This window comes from Mya arenaria, chromosome 5 (genome assembly GCF_026914265.1).
Source record: "Mya arenaria isolate MELC-2E11 chromosome 5, ASM2691426v1".
Classification (NCBI taxonomy): domain Eukaryota; kingdom Metazoa; phylum Mollusca; class Bivalvia; order Myida; family Myidae; genus Mya; species Mya arenaria.
In genome coordinates, this window is record NC_069126.1 from 48,016,789 (window position 1) to 48,035,417 (window position 18,629).

General features: G+C 37.8%; 1 protein-coding gene across 4 annotated transcripts in view; it reads left to right on the plus strand.

Moving 5' to 3' along the window:
- LOC128236282 (high affinity cGMP-specific 3',5'-cyclic phosphodiesterase 9A-like) overlaps positions 1-17,272 on the plus strand; it is a 77,323-nt gene extending 60,051 nt beyond the window's left edge. For all 4 annotated transcript variants that reach the window (XM_052951168.1, XM_052951167.1, XM_052951169.1 and 1 more), the window contains 9 exons: positions 523-597; positions 5,245-5,331; positions 6,785-6,972; positions 9,854-10,010; positions 10,253-10,369; positions 10,881-10,985; positions 12,539-12,667; positions 13,348-13,452; positions 14,060-17,272. In XM_052951168.1, the coding sequence (XP_052807128.1) occupies positions 523-597; positions 5,245-5,331; positions 6,785-6,972; positions 9,854-10,010; positions 10,253-10,369; positions 10,881-10,985; positions 12,539-12,667; positions 13,348-13,452; positions 14,060-14,074 (978 nt within the window). In that variant the 3' untranslated portion in view covers positions 14,075-17,272. The remainder of the gene's footprint in view (positions 1-522; positions 598-5,244; positions 5,332-6,784; positions 6,973-9,853; positions 10,011-10,252; positions 10,370-10,880; positions 10,986-12,538; positions 12,668-13,347; positions 13,453-14,059) is intronic.
- Positions 17,273-18,629: the final 1,357 nt, after the last annotated feature.

The window sequence follows — 18,629 nt, forward strand, 5'->3', positions numbered from 1 at the left end:
TCTACGTTGATTTTGTCTTCCTTAGTTATCTTGTAATCGTCCGTTGTGTGATGATATCGTAAGTCGTGTGTGTTGTCATCTGTTGAAAGCGTCCTTGTTGCGTTTTGGATTCGTCCGTCGTGTGTGTTGACATCGTCCGTCGTGTGTATTGACATCGTCCGTCGTGTGTGTTGACATCGTCCATTATGTGTGTTGACATCAGCCATCGTGTGTGTTGACATCGTCCATCGTGTGTGTTGGCATCGTCCATCGTGTGTGTTGACATCGTCCGTCTAGTGCTTTGAACGTTTCTAATTTACAGTTACGATTAAAACAAATTAAAGAATCTTTACGAGAAGTAAGAATATAAGTTCATCAATAACTATTTTAGCATTATTAAATGAAATAAATCTAGATTTAGTACTGTTATATTTCGTTTTCTTGTATAAACAAATTCGCAATAATTTAATCGAAAAGACTTTGTATCTGTTATAAGCCCATGTTTTGTCTGGTAAGAGTTCACAATTTCTTCTTTTGTTACAGTACACATTGTCTCAGGAAACTATCGACTATCTCAAACAGCCAACCTTCGATATCTGGCACTGGGAACCGAACGAGGTAATATTATATAACATATCAAGTTAATTGCCACATGTACTAGTATCTGTTTTCTCCTATTAAATATCTCCATCTTAGCGAAAGGGGAATATGATCAATCTACATCTGGATGAAACTGAAATTGAAAGATGTTCTAGTCACTTCCGAACACGCGATCATATGTGACCAATTTGGATTCCGTTTTATAGCACACGCTTAAATAGAATTGCGTCAATATAAACCAATGGTTGTATCTATTTATTGCATATTTCCAGACCAATGCAAGGCACACATTTTAACATTTAAAAGAAAGCAGTTCAAAATTGATGTATTTGCATAAATACTGTTGTGGATCGAGAAGCAAGCTGTAAAACAGCTTGTCCATATTTGGAGTATGGGTACGAACGCCGATCATTCGTCGTACGTGTCTTCAGCTTGTCACGGATCGATGACAACTGTTCAACACAAATATGACGATAGGCATAAAAGTTATTGATTGATCACCCTTTTATTGTTAATTATATAAAAATGAAATGAATTCTTTGCGGGTTATCACGATGTTAACGGCAAAACAGTTACTTTTATCAAATTTTGAGAATAATTAACAAATATCAAGGGAGAGCATTCTTGTTAGTTCTACTAAATATTCAATTGTCCGACCTTCATAATTTGGCGCTTTCTTCATTCGTTCTTGAGTTTTAATCCGGAGAGGACGTTCGTTTTTCTAATTAAAATCCTGCGCTTGCTGCCATAATTGTATTTTTTTTTCTTTTGTTTTCTGGCCTTTACCCAGCATTATAAATATATGACAAAAATGGTGCTATAATGCGTAGACAGATAGAGGGAAACATTTTGCAAACTGAACGGTGAATGATCGGCACAAACTTGGAAACCACCTTGTAACCGATTACCAATGCCAATGAAGCGCCGGTCGGTTTTCGGTTCTCCACTGCTGATCAATCACAGATATGCCGCTATATGATTGCACAAAAATAACTCTTTTGTATAGACAAAAACGATCGCCGCACACTGGAGGCAAATTTGCTATTAAAATAAAAACACTCCGGGCCTAGCGGAGACTAATGGAACCTGTGAGTAACCGATGACAAGAAAGCCCTGAAACCTTGTAGCTACATCCGTGACACTGACACCTCTATTCGAATGTCATGTTTTAGTTGCGAAGAGGTCGCATGGCAGTCGCCACATTAGTGTAACAGAGGCTTAACATATTCTTGTTGTGCAAATAGGGAGGAGTAAAATAGTATGCATTATAACATTGAGTAAAAACGTTAAATTGTGTACATAATTAGATTGAGTAAAACGTTAAATTGAATACATTATAACATTGGGTAAAATCTAACATGTTCAGAAATTATATTCTTATTGGTGTCAAATCGATGAACTAATTCAATCTTAGTTTCATCAATTGCGTTATTACTTTTTGAACGTGCATTGACGATCGATCATTTGCAGTTGACATCTTTTCATCTTATGCATTTCCACGCCATTGGTCTTAAAGAAATATTACACGGACAAAATGCGTTAGTGTATCTGGAAATGTCAAAGAGAAAATGATGAAAATGTCAAAGAGGAGATGACGGAAGTATTGATTTCGTCCCTGAGATATTGGTTCGCCAGGGGCCGTTCAAATAAAGATCTAAATCTTTATTTAAAGCTGCACTCTTACACATATACCACTTTTACAACTTTTTTATTTATTTTTTTGCATTGGAAAGAGCAAATATTTGCGTAAATACCGCAAACCAATGATAAAAGATTGCTGACAAAAGATCAGATCGCAGATTTTCATACTTTCGTTCGAAAATTAATGTTTTATGGCTTTAACCGTTACTAACGGTTTAAGAAAAATGCATAAAACATCAATTTTGGAACTTAAATATAAAAATCTGCGATCTGATTATTCTGGTCTCCATGAGGGAAGGAGGGTACACATTCTGGTCTCAATGAAGGCAGGAGTGTGCACATTCTGGTCTCAATGAGGGCAGGAGGGTGCACATTCTGGTCTCAATGAAGGCAGGAGGGTGCACATTCTGGTCTCAATGAGGGCAGGAGGGCGCACGTTCTGGTATCAATGAGGGCAGGAGGGTGCACATTCTGGTCTCAATGAGGGCAGGAGGGCACACATTCTGGTCTCAATGAGGGCAGGAGGGCGCACGTTCTGGTCTCAATGAGGGCAGGAGGGCGCACGTTCCGGTATCAATGAGGGCAGGAGGGCGCACATTCTGGTCTCAATGAGGGCAGGAGGGCGCACATTCTGGTCTCAATGAGGGCAGGAGGGCGCACATTCTGGTCTCAATGAGGGCAGGAGGACGCACACTCTGGTCTCAATGAAAGCATGAGGACGCACATTCTGGTCTCAATGAGGGCAGTAGGGCGCACATTCTGGTCTCAATGAGGGCATGAGGGTGCACATTCTGGTCTCAATGAGGGCATGAGGGCGCACATTCTGGTCTCAATGAGGGCAGGAGGGTGCACATTCTGGTCTCAATGAAGGCAGGAGGGTGCACATTCTGGTCTCAATGAGGGCAGGAGGGCGCACGTTCTGGTCTCAATGAAGGCAGGAGGGTGCACATTCTGGTCTCAATGAGGGCAGGAGGGCGCACATTCTGGTCTCAATGAGGGCAGGAGGGCGCACGTTCTGGTCTCAATGAGGGCAGGAGGGCGCACGTTCTGGTATCAATGAGGTCTGGAGGGCGCACATTCTGGTCTCAATGAGGGCAGGAGGTACACACTCTGGTCTCAATGAGGACAGGAGTGCGCACATTCGAGTCTCAATGAAGGCAGGAGTATGCACACTCTGGTCTCAATGAAGGCAGGAGTATGCACACTCTGGTCTCAATGAGGGCAGGAGTATGCACACTCTGGTCTCAATGAGGGCAGGAGGGTGCACATTCTGGTCTCAATGAAGGCAGGAGTATGCACACTCTGGTCTCAATGAGGACAGGAGGGTGCTCATTCTGGTCTTAATGAAGGCAGGAGTATGCACACTCTGGTCTCAATGAGGGCAGGAGGGTGCACACTCTGGTCTCAATGAGGGCAGCAGTGTGCACATTCTGGTCTCAATGAAGGCAGGAGGGTGCACACTCTGGTCTCAATGAGGGCAGCAGTGTGCACATTCTGGTCTCAATGAAGGCAGGAGTATGCTCATTCTGGTCTCAATGAAGGCAGGAGTATGCACACTCTGGTCTCAATGAGGGTAGGAGTATGCTCATTCTGGTCTCAATGAAGGCAGGAGTGTGCACACTCTGGTCTCAATGAGGGCAGGAGTGTGCACATTCTGGTCTCAATGAAGGCAGGAGGGTGCACACTCTGGTCTCAATGAGGGCAGGAGTGTGCACATTGTGGTCTCAATGAAGGCAGGAGGGTGCACACTCTGGTCTCAATGAAGGCAGGAGGGTGCACACTGAGGTCTGAACACTCAAATATCAGTCTGATTATTAAGATGACGACAATGAAGAGTTTTATAACCGTTTGTCATTAGAAATTACAACCTCATCAGTTTCATAGCAGATACTAATAGTGTGAGAGGTCCCCATTAGCAGAGGTTAGATGAAATTACCCACAGGGAATTTTCAGATAATACGGCAGACAACGCGCACAAGTACGCCGTAAAGTGCATCATAGTATAGTGCTTTATTTTTATTTGGAAGGTGTTTTGATAGTGAATCCTAATCTAGACATGCCCTGTTTTTTCAGACGCGAACTAAATAACGTGAATGGAAATGATAACAAATGACGTATTTCATCACCTTTTCTTGCATACCGGACGTGTGTTTCCGGTCATGTGACCAGTGCTGGAAAAACCCATCTTACATACCCCATGTAAGATGAGTCACGCGCAACAACGCGCCACTTCTTATTTCATTTATTGTATGGTTTATGAACAACATATTATGCCATTTCAATAAAGCGCAATCAAATATAGATGCTAGCAAGACTTTTAATTAAAATTTAACATAAATAATCGTTAAAAAACGCTACTTTTAGTTATTTAAAATTACTGCGCTCTATGACGTCGGTAAAGAATGTCGCACGCGCTTTTTGGTGTAATTGTACAAAAGTTCGTTTTCAACGTCATTTTTTCCACAAATTGATTAATTTAGATATGCAAGAAAAAATATCAATCATGTTTTTCCGGTCCGGATCGAAAAATCCGACCCTCGGGCACGCTGCGTGGCCGGTAACTCGGCAAGCCTCGTTACCGGCCTACGCACGTGCCCTCGGGTCGGATTTTTCTATCCGTACCGGAAACACATGATAGATACTTATATTCTTACATAGGTGTGTTCTGGGGAGACAGATGATAATACTCTGCGTTGTTCCTTTGTTGTTTTGTTAACTTACTATGTCTTCAATCATATATATGGTGATAATTAAAGAAGTCCAACTTCAACTTCAAGTTCAATCATATATAGACATTCAGAAGTCAAAACATTGATTATTACCATCCATTCAATGTATATAAACAAAAATACATGCATGTATGGTTCAACAAGAACATATGTTTACATGATGAATGTTTAGACTATTAGCAAAATGGAAAACAATTTTTTTCACTCAAGATATTTATGCTATAGATGAGGCTTTTTCTTTTGCTGTAGAGGTGTTTTAAATATTTAGTTCATTGACATGTTTGATTTATTTCAGATGTTAAGCCTTTTAGAGCACATGTTCCATGAATTAAAACTGGTGAAGGAGTTTAACATCAACCCAATCACTCTAAAAAGATGGCTGGTAAGAACAAGATTTAGCTTAGTTTAAAGAACCAATCACTCTGAAAGGATGGCAGGTAAGAAAACCGCGTCACTCTGAAAAAATGGCAGATAAGAACAACCGAGTCACTCTGAAAAAATGGCAGATAAAAACAACCGAGTAACTCTGAAAAACGGTAGGTAAGAACAACCGAGTCATTCTGAAAAAACGGTAGGTAAGAACAACCGAGTCACTCTGAAAAAAACAACACACAACCGAGTCACTCTGAAAAACGATAGGTAAGAACAATCGAGTCACTCTGAAAAAACGGTAGGTAAGATCTGCATTAATTTTATAAAATCCATCTCTCTGAAAAGATGGATGCTAAAAACAGCATTAAGCCTTAACATGTATTGCTAAGGGAACAATACAAGTGACATAAAAGGAATCTGTTAAAAGGGAAAAATAAGTCTCTGTCATCGTCCTTCTGTCTTCGTTTAAGCTGATAATAAGTCGGATTAGAACGGATATTGCTCCAATCGCGTAGGCTCTGAATTCGACAGATTCCCTTGACAAATACACAATGGTTTTATTTGTACCAAGGACAAACACATCCACTCTTTCATTTCTTTCTAAAACCAATTGTCAAAATAACAATCATGGAAAAGCAATAGGAGCACCATGATTGTGGTTTAATTGCTCGTGAACGAATTATTTATATTCCACAAGGAATAAACGACCACGCTAAAATGAGATAACGAAATCACGTCACTAAAAAGCAATATAAATTCAACGACAGAATTCGAAGTACGTGTTATTCATGCTATTTTGGCCAGATGATTTTTATATTTTGTTCAGAATGCAACATACAATTAACAGTCGAACCTCGATGTCTCGAACTCCCAGGGACCGGCAAAAATTACTTCAGTATAAATACATCGGTCCTTTATATCTAATTCGAGCCAACGAGTAATTCGAGCCAAGCGAGTTCGACTCAGCGGGGTCCAACTGTACATGTATTTTTAAACTTTGAAGCGAACAATTATCTTATAATGATTTTGCTGTTCAAGCGTACCAAAGGAACAGAAAAGTGACTTAGACCAACTACAACATTGAATATGTCATCATCGCAGACGTTCGTGCAGTTCGGTTTATTATCAGAAAGAAGCTGAGAAATCCATCATGTGATATTCTTCATCTCCCTGTGGTTATTCTATAAAATGCCGTTGCTTCAAGGAATACGAGACGAATCTCAATTTGCTATTTTAGACTTTTATGGCTTGTTGCTCAGCTGTCTCCTATCCGATATAGATTTATATTATTATAGCTAATAACGAGAAAATTGCAATGGGTATATACTTTTTTTAAAATCCTATAAGCTCGTTTACAAGGGAAGCTGAGGAGCGGGCCATTATACTCCGTAAATTAATTTAAATTTCTCAGGTAACGTGTTGGAACTCGTTTAAGGGAAAGTTAAACAATGTGTTTGTTGCAGCTTTGTGTGCAAGAGAACTACAGGAACAACCCGTTTCACAACTTCCGACACTGCTTCTGTGTGACCCAGATGATGTACGGGATGATCCATCTGTGTAACCTGCAGAAGCACGTGAGCATCGAGGAGATCGGCATCCTCATTGTGGCCAGCATATGTCACGATTTGGACCACCCGGGCTACAATAATACGTAAGTTGATGCAATAAGTAGGTTGGTATGCTTGCTCGCTATCAATGGAAAAAATGCTAGCGAAAGACGTTCGTTGATTATTTTGTTATTTGTTTTATTCATTTCATTTTTTAAACTTAGCAGTGAAAACTCTTATATAGGAGGGTACCTTCTCCAAACGCAGTTTATTTGTTTGATATAGTTTTGGAACTTAAATTCTGTCATTTCATATATACGCCTCATAAGCATAAATATGGCACACATTGAAGTGAATATAAATTTGATTGCAACAATCAAATTTTATTTTTATTAAATTAAAGATATAAACCTCTATAAACCACTGGAAAGCATATCACAATAAAATCAGAATGAAATAATCGTTATAACTCGATAAATTGAGGTTGTTGCAGCCCGTATGCCTTGCATGTACACCCGTTTTTATAACGATTTTCCTGATTATAATGCTTAAAATTTGCTACACTTGGTGTTAAATACAATGGGAACTAATGGTAAGTAGCCGAACAATGATCGAATACATCGTTTGATACGGAATGCCGTTAGGGCCATCGCCTGTGAATGTGCTGACCTGAAACGCGATACACGATAGTACGATGATGAAAACGCGAAATTACGAGACTACGATAATGAAAACGCAATTTTGAGATGATGCTTACTCGACAGTACGATAACAAAACCGTGATAATACGACAATACGATAGTGTGATATACTGTCGTGTGTTCACCATCGTACTGTCGTGTTTTCCCCATCGCAATATCGTGATATCTCGTTTTCGTTATCTAATTATCGTACAGTCGCGTATTCATTATCGTCTCGTCGCATTATCATAATCGTACTGTCACACGTGCTATTCATCGAACTGTCGCGTTTTCATCATCCTTTTATCGAGTATCACGTTACAGATCAACACATTCAAAGGTAATGGCACTAACGGCACAAGGCTGTGACCAAGGACACTAACCGAGAGAGAAACGATATACAAAACAACACAGGCACATGACACATGTATCAACAGATCTTTACCGATAAATGTCGGGGTTAGCGCCTAGTTTATGGGAACGCATTGTATGTATTGTGTTAGAGAACAAAATACTTTAAAAACATAATTTGTGAATGCGTTTAGCACATGACATTATTATTAACACATACTTACATATTTCGACTAATATAGCACAATTATTGATCTAAAGGCAGGTGCGTGCGTTATTGACGCAAGTGAATGTAATAGAAGTGAAGATGTGTTTATAGAGTTTGCTAACAGATGAGTCTTTGCTAATTGTCTTCTTTTTAATAAAGTATTCACAACTAGTTATTATTTATGATTACCTGAAAAGTATTTAGGGGGTATGACTTAAGTGCGAAAAGCCATGAAAAGTCACGAAATGTCAGAAAAGTCACGAAATATCAGGAAAAGCAATTCATAGACAACAAAATCATTTCGAATGTATTTTATTTTTTCCATGGTAAGAGCTTTTGATGATGTGTTCACAACACTTTAATAAACGAGATGTATTTTGATATGCAAAAGCCACGAAAGGCCATGCACATTGCTATAAAAAACAATTAACAGGCTACTCTATCCGAACTAATATCTGTTTCCCGATGTTACGACATACCCCGATTGTTTCCTCGTATGATGACATACGTTATACAAACTGACATCTGTTTCCCGACTGTTTCCCGGTGTTACGACATACCTCGACTGTTTCCCGGTGTTACGACATACCTCGACTGTTTCCCGGTGTTACGACATACCTCGACTGTTTCCCGGTGTTACGACATACCTCGACTGTTCCCGGTGTTACGACATACCTCGACTGTTCCCGGTGTTACGACATACCTCGACTGTTCCCGGTGTTACGACATACCTCGACTGTTTCCCGGTGTTACGACATACCTCGACTGTTTCCCGGTGTTACGACATACCTCGACTGTTTCCCGGTGTTACGACATACCTCGATTGTTCCCGGTGTTACGACATACCTCGACTGTTTCCCGGTGTTACGACATACCTCGACTGTTTCCCGGTGTTACGACATACCTCGACTGTTCCCGGTGTTACGACATACCTCGACTGTTTCCCGGTGTTACGACATACCTCGACTGTTTCCCGGTGTTACGACATACCTCGACTGTTTCCCGGTGTTACGACATACCTCGACTGTTCCCGGTGTTACGACATACCTCGACTGTTTCCCGGTGTTACGACATACCTCGACTGTTCCCGGTGTTACGACATACCTCGACTGTTCCCGGTGTTACGACATATCTCGACTGTTTCCCGGTGTTACGACATACCTCGACTGTTTCCCGGTGTTACGACATACCTCGACTGTTCCCGGTGTTACGACATACCTCGATTGTTCCCGGTGTTACGACATACCTCGACTGTTCCCGGTGTTACGACATACCTCGACTGTTCCCGGTGTTACGACATACCTCGACTGTTCCCGGTGTTACGACATACCTCGACTGTTCCCGGTGTTACGACATACCTCGACTGTTCCCGGTGTTACGACATATCCCGACGATAAGCCGGCGCTACAACGTACCTCGAATGTTCCAGGGTTATGTCATACCCCGATTGTAAGCCGGCGTTACGACACATCTCGACTATTTCTCGGTGTAACGACATACCTCGTCTATTTCTCTGTGTGATGAGATACCGCGTCTGTTTCCCGGTGTAACGACATATCTCGACGTTTTCCCGTTGAAACAACATAACTCGAGTGTTTCCCATTCTAACGACAAGCCCCTACAGTTTCCCCGTGTAACGAAATACCCCGACTGTTTCCCCGTACTCTTTCCCCGTGTAACGACAAACAACCTTTAAACCATGTATTTTGCGTCGATGTAATTGCAACTTTGTGTTGTTTTTTTCAGGTACCAGATCAATGCGCGGACAGAGCTGGCAATCCGTTACAACGACATATCACCCCTGGAGAACCACCACTGCGCCGTGGCGTTCCAGATAGCCTCGAATCCGGAGACAAATATTTTCTCCAACGTCGACAAAGAGTCGTTCAAGAGAATACGAGCGGTACGTTTGTCAATTCACATGTCAAGTTAATTTTATAACACCATAAATTTCACTTTGCGCGTTGAATATTTTACGAGAAAGATTAAATTTAAATTTTACATGAGCAAAAAATACATTTCTTCTCAATATGATATGGTTAACGTGGATTTATCAAAATTACACTGTTAAATGTTATGTATATTTATCGGGTATTTTTCAATGTCAAATATATTATCAAGTTTGGTGTTTTTGCTGTTTTCCAGGGCATCACACAACTTATTTTAGCCACGGATATGGCGCGCCATAGTGAAATAATCGAAACGTTTAAATCTAAACTGGATGGCAAGTTTGACTTCAAAAATAAGGAAAACATCGATACAGTGAGTTACTTTAGTTTATATGTTTAACTATAATATATATATATATATATACAACACTCTTGAAGTGCATTGAGTTATAAATACATATCATTAAACTCAACTTGTGACATGTTGTTGTTAGTTTCGAGTGTACTTTTTTAAATCATATATTATTAAGTTTTTATATTACTTGACTTTATTTCGAGATTCTAATTTTGCTACAAACATCTAGCCGAAAAATGAATAAACGCCCGCGCTATCTAACTTTTCTTAGACTAATTTTATAATGTTTTCGTATAAAATAGGAATCCTATATATTTGTTTACTATATTTTCCTGAATACTTTTATGCGCAATGACGTCGGAAGTTGTTTTTTTGAACGGTCTGTTTTATTGATTTCGCCTGAAATAGCGCGTACAGAATGACAAAAGTGCTAATGTTGCCTGTCTACCGCCATAAGCCCAATAAACAATCAAATTTAACAGCGTCGTAAGAATTTCACCCTTACTCATTAAATGTATTGTTTCCTTAGCTGAAGATGGTGTTGATCAAATGTTGCGACATATCCAACGAAGTGCGACCAATGGAGGTATCAGAACCCTGGGTGGACTGCTTGCTCGAAGAATATTTCAATCAGGTACGTATTGCTGGTGGTTATAGGGGGTGGCGGGCCGTCACCCCCTAAAAAACAACAACAAAACAACAAACAAACAAAAACAAACAAAACAACAGCAAAAGAAACCTTGTACAAAATAAAACAAATAATAATAATCAATAAATTAAATAAAAAATGAATAAAAAATGTTCAAAGGAACTCTATTTATGTCCATTTTGGAGGAAAAAATAATAGAATATAACAGAATGCATAAATACAGACTTCAAGTAGCCAACACAATGGTCGAGGAGTGCCCCCTGACAATCTTTACCACTTTTAATAATACAATGGAAATTACAGGGAAAATCACAGCTGCCAAATAATTAACAAATAATACAAAAACCCAGATTTAAAGGCACACATCTATGGCACAACAGACATTAAACGAGATTCACGCAACATTATCTGCGGAATCATTGAAATCTAAAATAGAACCGTCTAGGACACTTTGTCAATATGGTATACTGATCGTATATTATATGGCTTTTTGCAATCTCAATATGACATGCGCTAAGATGATTTAAATCATATCCTTTACAATGTTTATTCGATTTTTTTAACCAAATTTAAATGATACTTTCACTGTTCTTGTTTAGTTTGAAGTCCGGAGAGTTATCAGTACCGTTTTAAGGAATTGATACGTTAAGTTAATGCATGTTCACATGCAAATAGTGTTTCTGTGACATATTGTTAAACAAATCCGATGTGATGAGTAATACATCTTGGCTATTACAACATAATCGATGAAAACAATATGTTGGCATATAAGCTTCTAAAAATTGCAAATTGCAAAACATCTGTGTTAAGATTTTGCTGTTAAGGATATTAACTGACCTGACTATCACATACATTTGTATAGAAGCATAATCTTAATTAAAACTGCATAGTGTTGATAGTTATCGAAAACAAATTGTCGATAGAAATTACCACCTGATCCATCTTTTAAAAGCACAGACCAGGTAAGAGTCTTATCGGAACTCCTCGGCCATAATCCATCGAAAACAACATCGGAGGTGAATCGGTAGTTTCTTGTTCGTAAAATAACTAACGATAATTTTGAATACTTGTATTGTTTTAACGTGTTTTTCCTACGTTTATGTAGATTACCAGTGAAGTGTTTTATGGCATAAATTTTAAATATGCCTTATAGTTAAGTTCTTAGGTTAAACTGCTAAATGGAAATTACTACACGATCTACTTGCAGCGTATTTACATGTTAAGATTTCTGACATTGTTTAACGTCAGTATAAATACAAAGTTGTTTTCAATGGAAAATGGCCGAGGAGTTCCGATTTGCAGTGTGCTCCTGTTTCAATGGCGTTTGACTGGTTGTATGTGTTCACCCTGGACTGTGTTATAGCACTTGGTTGAATATTCAATAAACATCCGCTGTTCATGGTACTCCAGATTAGCGAAAACCTGTGTTTTGTGGAAACGGCTCGTGGGCTTGTGAAAAAGTTGTAGATAAAGGTAATTTGATAAATTTATGTCTCGATTGGTTTAGATATGATTTTTAAATGTGTGCTTACTTATAGAGTGACCGTGAGAAGTCGGAGGGCCTTCCTGTGGCCCCGTTCATGGACCGGGACAAGGTCACCAAACCCTCCGCCCAGATTGGTTTCATCAAATTTGTCCTCATACCGATGTTCGAAACTGTGGCTAGGGTAAGTTGTGGTACATCAACGTTTTCAATACAAAGCTCCATAAACAAAACAATGGGAACCATGCTCAGTAGCCATGCACTCAACCATGGCCCCGTAAAAGGCGAACAATATAGGTTCATGCAAATGAGTTTTTTTCTTCAAATGGTAATACATGATCATGTTTACTCATTTGAATTTAATGATCAAAACATAACAAAGCATGTGGTATGAGTTCATTTTAATTAGGGAACTTGTGATGACGTAGTAAATTGTATGCTGTTTTGTTTTGAACATAAAGGTCAAATGAATTAAACCTGATAATGCATCATATTGTTTTGCATCGACCTATAGTGTGTGCATAAAAGATTCACAGATGAATTCTAATCAAACACTCAAGTATTAAAAACAAATTAAAATAACATCTGGTTAACAGCCTAAGCACGCTTAAAAACATGAACTTGATGTGGTTATGTTTAAGTAATTCTTTGTAATATAATGTTAATTGCTAGATTAGATAATTTTGTAGTCTGAGCCATCATTTCTGGCTCTGCTTTTTTCTGTAGAATGTGACAAATATACAAGAAACCATATTAATCTTCTTTTTGTAACAAAATGATACCAAAATAACGACCATACATTTTTGACGTGCAGTTGTATATATTTCAAATGCTTATCAAAATAATTACCATACATTTTTGCAGTTGTTTCCTCAAATTGAGGAGCAGATGGTGATACCCCTGAAGGGGTCGAGGGACCGGTATGAGGGCATGAAGGAGCAGGCACAACCAAACAAACCGAAAGAGGAGGTATGACACGGGACTAAAATAGTTTTATATCATTATTTATTACATGATCTATAAATAAATCGTCCATTATTGGACGAAAAGCAATTTTTGTAGACAAAATAAAACGCAATATTTACCCGTCTTTTTATAGACCTGAAGCAGGTTATCACACGACGTCAAATTAATGCATAAGAATAACAGCAAAATCGTCATATTCACCTGTCTGTTTAAAGTCCGGAAACAGTTTAGCATATGACGTCATAAAATATTATGCGGTATCATGTAATAAAATAGTTGTTTACTTATAATAGTGTATGTATACCACATACAAATTGCGTCATACATGCTACGTCGGAAGGCAACGTTTTGCTTCGAATGAAGACTTTAAACAAGAATAATTTATTAACTATTTCTTCACGATTTTAGATGAAACATAGCGCAGTCTACGCCTCTTACGGAGCCCCGCCTTCGGTCTTTTACCAGACTTTGATTGAGAGTTTAGTTTCTTAAAAAATATCGACAAACCGATGTATGGAACTTATTCAAATACTTTTTCATCAACCTTTTTTGATGTATTGTAACACATAAAGTGAAATGCAATGCAATGCCTTTTTCTTATATATTTCAGACAAAGAAAGAGTGATATGGAAAACAAGGGAAACAACTCGTTCAAGCTTCTCTCTCCACCCGTCCTTGTGTTATGTCCCTTGATCGTTTGTGTTGCGTCTAAATAAATAGCTTGGTCAGACTGGAGACACAGTCAACATTAGTTTTGTGATGGTCACAAATGTTAGCACTCTTTCAAATAATGCGACTGAGCAATAATTGAGCCAATAATCATAATAAGTTGCCATTTTATTTGATCATTCATAGAAAAGCTGAAAGAAAAGGAAACCTCAAAGGGAAAGGTTCACGAAGGATTATATTCACACAACAATAAACTCAGTTTGGGTGCTCGAATTGCATGTATTATAACATACAATGAATAAGGATAAAGTAGAAATGATAACACTTTAATTATTAATTCAGTTTTTTCATGTGTTCCTCTAAGAATTATTTTGAAATGTCATCTTCTCAATTTTAATTATTTTAATTATTTTTTGTTAATTTTTAAACAGTATCAAAGGACTGAATGGTCATATTTTAGTTATTTAGCTTTGTGACGGAGACCTTTGGTTATTCTGTTCGCATTTGCATTTGCATTTTGAAAAGTTTACTTCCTCATAGGGTTCAAACACCGAAAAAGATTTTTTGAATATGCGGGACAAAACATATGGCCTACGTGAACCAGCTCCAGTTTACGTTCACATACTAATTGCATTTATCAAGGTTATAAATATGATTACTAATATCGCATTATATCTATTCAAGAGATTCACGTCAACTAAGGTGCTTTGATACATGCGAGTGTAATGGATGAAGGGAATCATTTATGTTTTATGATGAAGGCAATTGTATGTTATGTTTTTGAAAGGGGGAAGTTACACATTCTTTTTAAGGGAGTACGTAGTTTCAAATACCAAATAAAATGGTATCTAATGTTTTTGGAGTAAAACATGGTATTTAATGTTATGGGTTGAAGAAAAAGATATATTTTTAGATGAAAAAACGTTTTTGATATTTTGGGATGAGGGAAATGATACCTTATGTGTTTGTGATCACTTTTCATGTATATAATTATGTTCCCCTGTTAAAAGATGTGTAATGAAACGTGTTTTATGGCAATTGTGGAAATACTTGTCTGACTAAGTTTTATATTTTCTATAAAGATCTATAAAAAATGTAAACTTTATCAATCGCTTTTAACATTAAAGATCACCCATTTAATCATTTATTTATATGTTAACTTTCATTGCATCATTTGAGATATAATTTTTTAATGCAACGATGTTGGGAAGGATTTTTGGTGATTGGCCAAAAAATGAAGAAGATATATATGATAAGCGTTTATTTCAGTGTAAGATCGCAATATATTTCACCGAGTAAGCACCATACGTTATATTCACTGAAATATTCACTTTTGGTGGTCACGAGGTGAAATATATTGCAGTCTTACGCTGAAACAAACCATTTTTCTATTTGTAAACTTGTGTCTTCATATCATTTTTACAGTCAACCCATCGCCATTTTTTTCTGGGTACGTTCACCTTTCTTTCTGTTTTTCGATTATCATCGCCATTCTTATTGTGCAGCTCTTATAAAAACTGCAAAACGAATTGAGAAAGGTGAATGTTCGACGATATGTTTTTTCTCAGTTCACGATACGAGCCCTCTACTCTCAGTATGTTTTCAATTTAAATCTATGTAACTCAATTCATTTCAATAATTATTATTACATTGTTATGTTTTTTTCATTGTTATTCCTTGTTACTAGACCTTTTAACTCGTTACATACGAGAAGTACAGTGCACAGTGTACCTTTCATTTATTGACACATCCTATGCATGACCAGGGGCGTATCTGAAGCATTTTGAATTGTACGCCCGTTTACTTTAGAGCGGTGAAAAAAGTAAAGGTATTTCTATATTTTGGTCCCAAAATGATATATGGGGTTGGAGCGGGACCGATATCCCATGACGTGGGACTTTTTAACTGGCCATTTCGCGGGAACCTTAATTCATTTGTACGCCTGGGCATTCTGGAGCAGGCCTCAGTACGCCCCTGATGACTTATAATTTTGTAAACATATTTAGTTTTCTAGTTTCTAAGTTGCTAATTCAGGTCTATATCGTTGTTAGATTGTCGGCTGCAAGCCGGCAGTCTTTATTACATTTGTTTAATGGCTATTACAAACAGGAACCCTTTATTTTGCACATCGGGGCAGTTTTATCAAACGTCGTTCCGTACGATCAGCGTTTTATCGTACTGGTAGCTTACCGCAATCTTCAACTTCAATACCATTCGGAACTCCTCGGCCATTTTTATCGAAAACAACCTCCGATGTATGCCGGTACATTAGTAGAAGTAGTTCGTAAATATTTGAATTATATCATTAATTAAATGTAGCGTTTTAGCTTGTATTTATTGATCTTAGTTTAAATTGATTGCCAGTGAAGTATAATATTGCAAACATAATTAAGATTCCCAAGAGTTAAGTACTACTGCTAAATTAAATTACTACACGATCTACTTGCAGCGGACTTAAACATACCGATTTCTGAGTATGTAAACCGTCCATATACATCCGAGGTTGTTATCAATAAAAATGGCCGAGAAGTTCCGAATGCTTCAATTCTTGATCATCCAGCCCCAATTTCTCTAAATTTCTAAAGTCCCTTATAACAGGATTAGGCTTAACTCACTATATTTGGTTTTCAATAATTTGCGTAATAATTACTTCCTTAAGATTAATTATACAAAGATAGGCAATACCTTTATGAATATCACAATAAACCATTTATTATTGATCAAAATTCGATTTAAGCATGTATGTTGGCTAATTGAGTTAAGCTACTCAAGCCTGTTAGCCTTACGAAATTTCGAGAAATTTGGGCCTGATATTTGATATTTCGTTTGTTGATGAGACGAAGGCCCATGATTGGCATCGTCATATTTGACTAAGTAAGAGTCTTTTCGTTAAATAAACTTGCTTTATTGCGATTTATTTCGAAAATACGTTTTTTTTGTTCGAAGAAAACATAACTGACCTAAATTCGCCAGACAAAATGTGCATTTGTAATTGAAAACTGTTTACTGGTATATGTTACTAGTTGTTATAGTAGTTACATGCTGACATTGTTAGCAGATGAAATAACGATTTTAATTTTGTGATTTTTTTCATGATATTATTTTTTTCTTTTTGTTGTTTGGTAAACGTCGAAAATAAACTGTTTGACTGTTTGATTGAAACTTTGTATTTTGTTTCGAGCGAGTACACAGCACTGTAAATTGTATAACTGTCGGACCCACAGAAGTCTGATGGGTATAAATTCCAGCTTTGGTGTTTTATGACCTGTGAATAATTAGTGATATTTAACATAAACTATTTGTTTGTATTCATGTTTATCGTCGCTCCTACCAACGATCTAGCATAAGATAACTGAGTTGAACAATGTGAGAAAAAATTACGAAATGTCAAAATATCTGAAAATAAAACAACTTAATCTGATAAAAAAGTTTGAGTACAAAAACATGCAAAGAAAAATTACCTAACGAAATGCTGCAACAAAACATGCAGCCCTTTCTGACATTATTAAACTGCAGTAATTCGTAGCCATTTCATGCTAGATCGTTGGTATGTCGGATACCCCCGATACAAACTCCCATATGCCCCGATACACACTCCGCTATGCCCGGATACACACTTCGCTACACACTCCGCTATGCCCCAATACACACTCCGATGCACACTCCGCTATGCCCCGATACACACTCCGCTACACACTCCGCTACACACTCCGCTACACACTCCGCTACACACTCCGCTATGCCCCGATACACAATCCGCTATGCCCCGATACATACTTTCGATAAAAATACTCATTTTGTAACGTTTCTTCCATAGCCACGCTACCTTAAATCAACGGATAAACCTTTTTTCGGAATGACTTGTCCCAAAAAACAAATATGCAATAAGTAATATATATACCTGATTAACAATGATTACTGACAAAATCAATTGATTGGAAATACATATTATGGTACCACCGGGAAAACACCACAACACCTATACTATATCTTCAACGGGACCAGTATACAAAACGTTCATAAACCAAATCCCACAATATATCAGTGAAACTCACAGTTTAAATTGTATAGCTTGTATACGGGGAATGAAACCATCGACCCTGTTCCGTCTATATCGCAATGATCCAGGCTTACTAAGAGGCCAATTAAAAAACCCTACGGGTGTCCGAAACTGAAGACTAGAATCAGTACGGCAATGCTCCACTTAAGTTCTCCTAGTCTCCAATAGTAAAGAATCCGCTTTAAACAGTACAAAAATAAAATTCAAATGATGCTCTTTCAACGGCGTCGAGACACGAACCTACTACCCCTACGCATTTCACTGGTTGTATATTAACTATCATCATGTGACCAAAATGGAATGTTCCATTTTGACAACTCTCTTGGATGAACCTATTATATATAAATTACATTCCATAGTAGGAAAGTCAGGTTCATTAATCTTTAGAAAAGTAGTAAACCACTTAGCTAAGTTTATACATTAATGACTAAAACCATTACTTTTTACTTCA